This window comes from Cololabis saira, chromosome 1 (genome assembly GCF_033807715.1).
Source record: "Cololabis saira isolate AMF1-May2022 chromosome 1, fColSai1.1, whole genome shotgun sequence".
Classification (NCBI taxonomy): Eukaryota; Metazoa; Chordata; class Actinopteri; order Beloniformes; family Belonidae; genus Cololabis; species Cololabis saira.
The window spans coordinates 49,372,170-49,383,173 of record NC_084587.1 but is presented as its reverse complement, the minus strand read 5'-3'; the positions used below and the strand labels follow the sequence as shown (position 1 = coordinate 49,383,173).

At 39.6% G+C, this 11,004-nt stretch overlaps 1 protein-coding gene across 2 annotated transcripts; it reads left to right on the top strand.

Moving 5' to 3' along the window:
• The first annotated feature begins 1,460 nt into the window (after positions 1-1,460).
• fam161a (FAM161 centrosomal protein A) lies at positions 1,461-9,925 on the top strand. Of its 2 annotated transcripts, none has more exons than XM_061725195.1 (7): positions 1,461-1,706; positions 3,414-3,682; positions 5,601-6,824; positions 7,110-7,277; positions 7,402-7,501; positions 8,331-8,470; positions 9,145-9,925. In XM_061725195.1, the coding sequence occupies exons 1-7, from the start codon at positions 1,554-1,556 to the stop codon at positions 9,437-9,439; spliced, it is 2,349 nt and encodes a 782-aa protein (XP_061581179.1). In that variant the 5' UTR covers positions 1,461-1,553; the 3' UTR covers positions 9,440-9,925. The 2 variants fall into 2 exon arrangements, with proteins under 2 accessions (XP_061581179.1, XP_061581189.1); XM_061725205.1 differs by lacking the exon at positions 1,461-1,706 and adding an exon at positions 2,971-3,297.
• Positions 9,926-11,004: the final 1,079 nt, after the last annotated feature.

The window sequence follows — 11,004 nt, the reverse complement described above, 5'->3', positions numbered from 1 at the left end:
GTGGTGCAGAGCTCCACCACCATCCAGGCCAGAACGACCCCCAGGACGACCCCCTGCAGACCAGAGTCACTCCCAGCATGGAGGCTCCCCATGAGGAAACACTGGAGATAAAAGCTACAAGAAAACAGGATAAAATACACTAAAGGAGTTTATAAAAAACATAAAACATACAAACATAAAATCCTAAAAGTATGTCTAGAAAGTAAGACATTAAAAACTAAAATAATAAAACAGTAAAATGTATAAAATAGACCATAAATAACAACTAAAATATTTAGATAAAACATTGAGATTAAACAAAAATAAAATACGATAAGAAAGGATAAACTAAATATAAAACAGAGCAGTAAGATTTAATAAAAATAAGGGTGAGCATAAGAAATGTAAAAGAGTTAAATGAGTCAGTTAAAAGCCTGATTAAAGAGATGGGTCTTGAGCCTCTTTTTAAAAACATCAACAGTCTCTGCGGCCCTGAGGTTCTCCGGGAGGCTGTTCCACAATCGGGGACCATAAAAACTGAATGCCGCCTCCCCCTGAGTAATGCATATTAAACGGTTTTAGTGGTGTAGTCAAATGCCAAAAAAATGCAGTTTCTGGTATCAGGACAGTTGTTGCCAATAGACCCTCTGTGCACAAAATTGCGTTCGAATTGTCTTGACAAATATTACTGGAACGAGGTAGTTATTTTCCATGCCAACTTTTATGGTTTACTGGAGCAAAACAATTAAAATAAAATCATTAAGCTGCTGTGACAAATCAAAATCAATCTCCATATTATCCATGTAAGATTAGAATTTATTTTATTTATTTTTACCACTTCAGAAATGAAAACGGAGGTGTTATCGGCTGATCATACAGGACTGTCTCAGAAAATTAGAATATTGTGATTTTCTGTAATGCAATTACAAAAACAAAAATGTCATACATTCTGGATTCATTACAAATCAAGTGAAAAATTGCAAGCCTTTTATTATTTTAATATTGCTGATCATGGTTTACAGCTTAAGAAAACTCAAATATCCTATCTCAAAAAATTTAAATATTCTGGGAATCTTAATCTTAAACTGTAAGCCATAATCAGCAATATTAAAATAATAAAAGGCTTGCAATATTTGAGTTGATACGTAATGAATCCAGAATGTATGACATTTTAGTTTTTTTAATTGCATTACAGAAAATAAAGAACTTTATCACAATATTCTAATTTTCTGAGACAGTCCTGTATGTTTAGTCAAAATTCATTTTAAAAACAGTTGAATCGACATCATGGATGTATTATATTAACGATCGACATGGAGGAAAGGAAAAAATCATAATGCGCCCATGGCCCATGGATGTATTATAGAACGAATGCGCCACATGTAATTTGTATCCGCCTACGTCACTTCCTACTACGTTTCGTCACTTCCTTGCCAACCAAGCTTCTCCGTTGCTAAGGAGTTCTGTCAACTGTGACCGGCCACTGAAGTAGTGAGAGCAAACTCATAATTGACGACAAAGCTGTTTTAAAACCAATAATTTAGAGAACCCGGGGTGGATCATCGAGGCCATCGATGGCCAACGCTCACCGGGCGAACGTCCTGGTGACCTCGTGCCTGAAAACGCCGGTCGACCCGAACACCAAGACGCCGCTGGCGTCCTATGAGCGCGGCTCTGCCCCGCAGGGCCCCGCTACAGACCACACACACCACCCGGACTGGCAGGAGGTAACACACTTATAATCAGAGTCAATGCAGCTGTTCAGATCAGCCTTTATACAGGACTGTCTCAGAAAGTTAGAATATTGTGATAAAGTTCTTTATTTTCTGTAATGCAATTACAAAAACAAAAATGTCATACATTCTGGATTCATTACAAATCAACTGAAATATTGCCAGCCTTTTATTATTTTAATAATGCTGATTATGGCTTACAGTTTAAGGTTAAGATTCCCAGAATATTCTAATTTTTGAGATAGGATATTTGAGTTTTCTTAAGCTGTAAACCATGATCAGCAATATTAAAATAATAAAAGGCTTGCAATATTTCAGTTGATTTGTAATGAATCCAGAATGTATGACATTTTTGTTTTTGTAATTTGCATTACAGAAAATCACAATATTCCAATTTTCTGAGACAGTCCTGTTACTGTATATAATACCATTTATAGTGTCTCCATGGGTGCAGATCCCGGGGGGGGGACATGTCCCCCCCAATTTCTGAAAAACATGAATTGTCCCCCCCAATAAAAATACCCTAAATTATTCAAAATTGAACAAATGTATTTTCAGACTTAAAGGTTGAATATGTAGAATATTTATTAAAAATATATTTCTAAAAAAATAATACATCCACGGTGCGTTTTGAGGTGTACAGAATGAAAGTATTGCTACTCCATACATTTTTTCTTTTTAGTCTGAATTCATATTTTTAAAATTTTTGACGAGCTTGACAATGACTTTTTGTCAACGTTCTGTTTACATTCGTACCTGCCCGTAGCCAACATGTGGCTCACTTCTCCGCTGTTTTCCTGCCTCCTCCCGGTCGTATACGTCTGTTTTCAACGAAGCCTTTTCAATAATCAACTGGTGGCTCAGCGACAGGCTGTGCAGTATTTTTTGGCGAGCCTTTACCAATTTATGGCATGGTATGAGTTGCATATTGGCAAAAAATTTAAAATTAAAATCACGTTGGTCTCCCCCCCCCCCATCCTGACATCGGATCTGCACCCCTGGTGTTCTCCATTGTATAATCTAACATGACACGTCTTATATTAAAATTACAATTTAGCTGAGCTGGTGTGAGGTAGCCCTCTCCCTAATATTAGTAATGTAATTGTGTCTGAGTGAGACTGTAGTACTCCTTTAGAGTTGAGTCTGATGTTGCCCAGTCAACAGCATGGTGACAGTTTCAGGTCAAGGAAGGGATTTGACCTGTGTAATTTGTTGTCTCGACTATTCTCGGATTTCCGTGTTCCCTAGATTACCAGACGTTGCATTCAGTTGATAATCCCAAACTCTTATCTATCCCCTGACCAATAACATAACTGTCCTTCCATGCAGTATGTTGCTGTTGTCCCATTTCAGTGACACGTCTGACAAACAGTCCAAGAAATAGAGTAATGGGACCAGACATCAAGGTACAGTATATGTCAAGAGAGGCCTTTGGTGCTAAGCCTTCTTTTGTGCTCCACCATATGGCCCTTGTCACTCCCGCTGCAGGATAATAGGCTTAGTCCTGATGGCGCTTCAGCACTACTGAGGAGGGGGACACCTTGTAGCTGCTCTGCCAGCTAAAAGAGAAACAAAACACAACAGGGTGCATTTTTATATCAATAAATAATGATATGAGAACAGCCATTTCCAATTACAACCAACTCTAATAAAAAAAATAAAACAACTGATTTGAGTATGTGTTAACTTTGACCGTTTCAGATGGAGTATGAGGACTCGGGCTCTGATTTCTGTGATGACGACTGTCTGGGGAGGGGGGACATCCACATAAGAAGCAACTACAGAACAGCAAGAGGCTGCTTTGACTTGAGTGAGATCTTCTTTTCAAATGAGGAGTACTACAGCAAGCTGGAGGAGCTGAAGAAAGCCCACGTGCGCACCATGGCTGAACTGGAGAGCATGTACCAGGAAAAGCTGCAGCTCAAGTCCATGGAGCCGTTAGATACAACAGCCCTGGAAGTGGAGCACAGGTGGGTGGCTTTTGGTCCGGATGAGCAGGACTCAACATGTGTGCTGTCGTAGTTAATGTCTTCCCGTAGTTTTTAAGCTCTTAACACAGATATTTTGCACATGCACTAAATAGACAATACAACCAAATATTAATAATTACTTGCTTCTTGGTTCATGACAAGAGATTATCACTCCTGCCCTATATATATATATATATATATATATATATATATATATATATATATATATATATATATATATATATATATATATATATATATATATATTATTAATTTAATGTGTCTTTGAATTTTAGATATATCCATCTTTAAAATGTGTTCTACCACTGCTGATTTAACAGTGGTAACTATTTTAGAGCCATTTAAAGTGTTGAAAATTGAATTTGACCATTTGTGTCATTCAATAATAATTTATTTGATGATTTAGATTGTTTTCTTCCAGTGTTCTAAAATTACTAAAACGATAGCTTAAAAAACTGAGAGGATGCTCTGCAGCTGAACCGAAATAAGATAGTTCTATTAATTCTATCAATTTATCAACGACATATATCATATTTTGACTTTAGGTGACTGTCATCAAAATTCTTTCCCCACTATGTTTTAAAGAGCTCATATAATTCACAGCTTAGTTATTTTGTACTGGGGATCTACATCATATAAATAATGACATTCAGAATATCTCTGTCCAACCTGAAGAAACATGTGGTTGGTTGAACTATTATTAAATAAGTGTAGCCACACACCAGGCAGCGCTGACATCTCTGAGCTGGGAGGCATCCGGGATGAACTATCACCCAGTCTACTGTGGTGTGTTGTGTGTATCGTTGTCAGAGGAACCAGTGCACCAGATCTTCTTTTGGAAGAAATGAGCACTGTGGGGTTCCATTGAAAGGCAAAATAAACCATCCAGAAAGTTGTATTATCAATAACTCCTAAAGCCATGATCAGTGATTGTTTTAGGTATTTTCACTGGTAAGATCATTAACAGGTTTGTGGTGGCAGCATTAATGTACTGTATATAAATTACATTGTGGTTTTAGAGCAATAAATGGCACCATAAGGAGACATCTTTTTCAAAGACATGCATGATTTTTTTTTTTTCAACAAGACAATGAAAAACCACATTGTGCATTTATTACAAAGGCATGGCTGAGGAAGAAGAGGATATACAGGACTGTCTCAGAAAATTAGAATATTGTGATAAAGTCCTTTATTTTCTGTAATGCAAAAATGTCATACATTCTGGATTCATTACAAATCAACTGAAATATTGCAAGCCTTTTATTATTTTAATATTGCTGATCATGGGTTACAGTTTAAGAAAACTCAAATATCCTATTTCAGAAAATTAGAATATTCTGGGAATCTTAATCTTAAACTGTAAGCCATAATCAGCAATATTAAAATAATAAAAGGCTTGCAATATTTCAGTTGATTTGTAATGAATCCAGAATGTATGACATTTTTGTTTTTTTAATTGCATTACAGAAAATAAAGAACTATCACAATATTCTAATTTTCTGAGACAGTCCTGTAGGCTCTGCATACAGATTATTAGGATAAACTGTAGGAGGACAACCTTAATGCACACATCTTCACAGACTGTAGGCTGATTAAACCGTACAAGGCGCTAAGGGTAAGATAAGCCCTCTGCAGGAACTGAGGGTCTTCGTCGTGCAAGGGTTAAATGTTCTCGTTTGAAATGTGGCAGCACAATCGTCTGTGCATATGAATAGAAATATATGCGTGTTTTCAGAGTCAGAACAAATGTACACATGAAAGAGGCTACGATGAACGTAGCTGGATTGTGTGGCTCATTCATTGGAGGTACTAACTGATTGCAGAATGGTGAATTTGAGCTTTAAAGAGTTTGTTATATTAATTGATTTAAAATGATGTATTCATTTGTTTATTTCAGTGTACTGTGGACAAATACTAGCCCGGCTCCTTACCACTATTGTTTGAGGAAGGCACATTCTGCTGTGGAACTGAGATGGGACTCTGGAAAGTCAGATTCTTCAGATGAAGATGAAGATGAAGCTGTTGGTGACAATGTGGAGAACGGCCTGCTTCTTTCTCCCAAAGAGCACATCAAGAATATGTGGATGGACTTCAGGATGTCTCCTTATAAGCATCACCTATCCTCGTCACTGCAGAGTATGCCAGGAGATGAGAGGAGAACACGAAGGGGGAAAGAGAAGAACAGCCCAGGAAACAAAGATGGACAACAGGAGCAGTGGAAACATAAAGTGACCATCCCAAAACCTTTCCACATGACACTGCGTGAAGCTGAAAAGCGAAAGCGTGGCATAAAAACACGCTCAGAGATTGAATTTGAGAACACAGAGCTGCGACGACAGTTGGAGGAATTGACCGAATGTCAAAGGAAGTTTCGCGCCAGCCCAGTTCCTGCACATGTTCACCTCCCACTTTATGAAGAGCTGCAGGAGCGGAAGGAGGAACGGCGGCGCGCTATGCGAGAGGGAGAGGAGCAGCTTCCTCGAACCATTCAGAAGCCCTTCAGTTTCCTGGAGAGGGAGCGGCTAAAGAAGGAGCAGAAACATCTACGTCAATCAAAGGCGTCCGACCAGGATAAAGTTAAACCTTTTAAAGCTAAACCTGTGCCAAAGTCTGTGTATGCAGCAGCATCGGGTGAACTGATGAAAGAGGAGCAGCTGTACCGGTCTATAAAGATACAGATGAGGGCCCACGAGATGCTCCATAGTGCTTCAATGCCTTCCAGCATGCTCACACGGCGGCTCAGTGAACGCAAGAACACCAAACACGGTGGCTGTTCAGATGAAGACTTCTCACACAGGCCACAAATAAACAGAGAGATACCTGATTTCAACGCCAGTTACAGACGCTTCCAAAAGCAGCTGGAGAAGCAGAAGGAGGTGAAGTCTACAACTACGTGCGAACCCTTTGACCTGAAGACATCGCAGATCTCCTCTCACCGAGAACGTGTCATAGCCGACATTGAGAAAGAGCAGAGCAGCCCTCGGATGCAGCGCTGGCCTTACATCAGTCCCGGGGAAGTGCGGACGCCAAACTCAAGCCTCTGTTCTTCCCTCTCAGGCAGCCTTGAACTCCTGCCTGCCAAAGTCACAGACACCACAAAAAAGCGCCACGAGGCTGTGAGGTACCATGTTAGGACCCCAGAGGCTTGCACCGTTATAATTGAGATAGTTAGAGCCCCAGAACTCCAATGTCCTGTTTAGACATAGTAACCCAAGCAGATACCGTATTTTAGACCTCCTTTAAAACATTTAAACCCTAATCTTTGAAGAATTCCCTTTCCCCCCCAACATCCCCAGCCAATAACCCCAAATCGAAGTGATTGCTGAGAAATGTGCTCCCTCCCTGCCAAAGTCCCTTCCTCCAAACCTTCCTCCATCTGTAACAAAAACATTATCTCCCTGAGTAGAAAGCTCTTGGACCAGAGGAAGAAAGAGGAGGAAGAGGAGGAGCGGTGGAAGGAAAAACAGAGGCAAAGGGAGAAGAAGCTTCAGAGGGTGGTTTTGAAACGTGCCCAAGCTAATGACCCCCATCTGACTCTGGCACAGACCAACCAGAACAAACTGAAAGAGTTCAGGTACGTTTTAAAACACAAACCTCTTTTGTTTGCTTTTTATTTGCAGCATATGAAGAATTAACAATGTCATGTAGTTTTTCTGTTTTTTAAGTGATTATTAACAAGTATTTATTATGATGTACAGGAAACAGGATCTTGAGCGCAAGAAGGAATACCAGCGCGAGATTAAGGACATGCAGGAGAGAGTGAAAGGAAGGCCACTGCTGCTGGAGCAGGTTGCACAGGTGAATCAGAGCCTTTGTTTTCTCTTATCATATATTTCTTTGTGACTGCACACTATTGTCTAAAGATCATAAACTAGAAGATGATCAGTATGCTTTAATAAAAAACTGCAAATATTTGCATAAACTTAGGTTGCCAATACATTTTTCATTTTGGAGTATGTGAAGGAGAGAGGGACAGTGATATTCTTTCTGTTTTTGGTATGTTTTTGTTATGATATTTGAGAGAAACCTCCCACACTGAGGCAAAGGTAAAGTCTAGCTTTTCTTTTAAGTGTTTCTATCCAGATGAAGTCTGGGTGTTATAAAAAAGCATTTAACCAAAATTACATTGAAATTATAAAATAACCACAAGCACAGCACAAGTGATAGAGGTTATTTTTGGATGTGCAGTAAATGATACTTCTCAATGTGTCTACCCCAAACATTTTAGTCACACATATTTTGGAAAGGTCCTTTGTAATGAATGAAAAGAAAACAAACAGCAAAATTATGTGAAACAAATGTTTGTGCAGCAAAAACACCAAATGTAAAAGCCAAAGAAATATAACTGATAACTGATTTGAAGTTAAGTAACCAATTTACAACCATTTCTAATTAAATGGGTTTCCAAACACGTAAGTGTTCATTGCACTGGAAACCCAACTCAAGTTCAGTTTTTAATAAAGACACTTTGTTCAATAAACTAGTCAAGTAAGTCAATTTGAGGTCAAGTTAATAGTCTAAAAAAAGAGCTATGTGTGGGGATGCATTATGTCACAGAAAGGTCCTTTCTCTATATCACAGCTTTGATTAGTGTGTGTAGCTTTCTGAACCTGTGCGTTGATAACAGAGGAATGCCAAACGGGCAGCAGAGAAGCAATACATCAAAACCCTGCAAGGATGTGACGTGACGGAGGAGTTTGTCAGCACCAAGGCAGCCAGATCAGCGTCTCTACATAAATCCTCCCTCTCCAGTGAGAACAAGACAAAGTAAGTCCATAGAGATTATCAAGAAAACCAGTCAGTTACTTTGAACAATCAAGCACTCATGCAATAACTGTATCAGCATGTCTTACACTACATTATTGGTACACTGGTTTCCACGATCTGGTTCAGCACAACTGGCGTTTTTGTTTCAGAGAGCCTATTTGAAGCAAACTTGAGCTCAGCTTTAATGTTACTATAAAATAAATGTAAAATCTCAACCCCTTTCCTGACAACATGGTGGTAAGGTGGTTAGTCAGGTAGCATCACAAAAAGTTCCAAGTTTGGTTCTCGGCTGGAGCTTTTCTGTGTTAAGTGTAATATGTTCTGCTTGTGCCTGTGGAGGTTTTCCCCACATACTCCAGCTGATTATAACCTGTTAATCTGTTACCCAGATTAGTGATATAAAATTGGCCATATTAGTGAGTGTGAGCAAATATACATGTGTATCTCATTTGTTTCGAGTTACGTGACCAGCATTTTCCCCATCTCTTGTCGGATGACAGCCAGGTTTAGACTCAAACATCGCCACACCTCGAAACTGGATAAAGTGGCTGTAGAGTAAATGGATAATAAATGACTTAAAATGTTTGTGAACATATTCTCTATTGCTTGGTGTAATAGTGGAAATGTATATCTAGATGTCCAGACTGGAACTCTGCCCTTTTTCTGTTCTTTAGTGACCCAGAAGAGGCAGATGCGGATTATGAACCTGTTTGCTACAGGAAGGTCTTCCTTGATGATGAAGACATTGATGATACGGATGAGAGGGATGGAGGACGGGTGGAGGACGAGAGTGATAAGGCCTCGTCAAACAACCAAGATGGTGAAGACGGCAGCGGTCACCACATGGAAGAGGATCACGATGGCAAAGATTATCACTATTCTGATGATAGCTATCACTACTCAGATGATCATGAGAATTACTCAGATGATAGTGACCACGATGATGACGATAAAGTACATGATGCATGACAAGGATTTACGATAAGGGATCTGCAATAGTTCTGATGGACAAAACTGAAAACATCAAGTGAGGATGATGGAGGCTTCTTTCGATTTTAGGATAGCTGTGAAGTACAAAAAGTGATGTTTATGTATCTAAAGCCCTCTGTTTCACTTGCTCAATATTCTCATTAAGTGATTTGTACTGAGAAGGGAATTTCAGAATTTGGGTATTTGTTGGTTATTATCATTCTGAATCATCAATGTAGTGTATGTATCGACCATATCTCATTTGTACAGTATTTGCTATTACTTGTCGAGAAAAGTTAAGTGTTACAACAAATCTGCTCTGTTTAAGCATTTCAATACTCTGTTTAAGTCACATAAACTCTTAATTATCTTAGCTTTAGCATACAAAAACGATAATATTTTAGTAGTTTTGTACACCTGCAGCGTATTAATGTACCTTTTATGCTGAACGATGCTGCTGACACCAGAATTTCCTGTACGGATCAATAAAGTGTGGCGTTACGAGGGGCTGTTATTACTTTTTATAAATAGCAGAATCTACAAAATTGGAGGACCAACAACGCCACCCTGGGAGTTTCACCCAGGGAATTCTAACTAACTAAATTTAATAAGGACACACAGGTAAATTATACAAAGGAAATACCAGAGACGTGGTTCACCATTCAACAGGCCATAGACCATTTATTTGTATATAAAAACAGGTTAAAATTGTAACAAAAGGGCCAACAGAAATAACACCAGGTTGTATTAATAGCTGAGGCTTACCGATGGTGAGGGGGGAACAGGGGTGAGGAATCCAAAATTAAAAAGGAACACCCCACTCACACACACGCACAGCAAAAGGTGAGGTGCACAAAAAACCAAACTCAGGACCACAGCACACGAAGGGAAACCACCACCGGGGATGCCACCACCACCACCGGCTCCCAGCAGCTGCACAACAAAAGAAAAACAGTTAGACACAATAATACACAACTCCTTCAGCAGAAAATATGAAATACTGTTAACACAATGAACAAAAGCCGTTGTAGGTACCAAAGAACTAAAGCAAAAGTAATGAGCAATTTATCCAAATGGTGTAAATGAAATAAAGAAAGGGGTCTCTGGCCAGAGTTACCAACTCAACAAAATAAACCTGAAACAAATATCCAGCTTAATCTCAAAACAAACAAAACAGCCCTATAGTAAACTCACTCACTCACTCTCATCCACACTGTTGCAGCAACTGCTACAAGCTTCTGTCACAAACACACGCAGCCCAGACAGGGAGACTACAGCCCGGGTCTGCGGCTCGGGGAAAGAAGCCCGGGACCAGGACTAGAACACCCAGCTCCCGCAAGCAATATGCTCACAGCGGCGTCGGAGTTTAAGCCGGGAGCGACAGGCAAAGCAAAAAGGAAACGGAGCACAGCAAATAAAGTCCACAGCAAACAAATCACACAAATAAAAAAGGGCATGCGAAGCAGCAGTGTCCCCTGTCCTTATCTTGAGTTCAGTCAGTGGCCACGGGTCTTTTTTAGCAGTTGTCCTCCGGTGATTAGAACCGAGGAGGCTTTACACAGCTC

Bases quoted from the DNA above. Each gene is read 5' to 3' on its own strand.
- fam161a (XM_061725195.1), top strand. From the start codon at position 1,554: ATGGCCAACGCTCACCGGGCGAACGTCCTGGTGACCTCGTGCCTGAAA. The intron at 1,707-3,413 runs GTAACACACTTA...TGACCGTTTCAG, and splicing joins ACCACCCGGACTGGCAGGAG to ATGGAGTATGAGGACTCGGG. The intron at 6,825-7,109 runs GTACCATGTTAG...CTCCCTGAGTAG, and splicing joins AAGCGCCACGAGGCTGTGAG to AAAGCTCTTGGACCAGAGGA.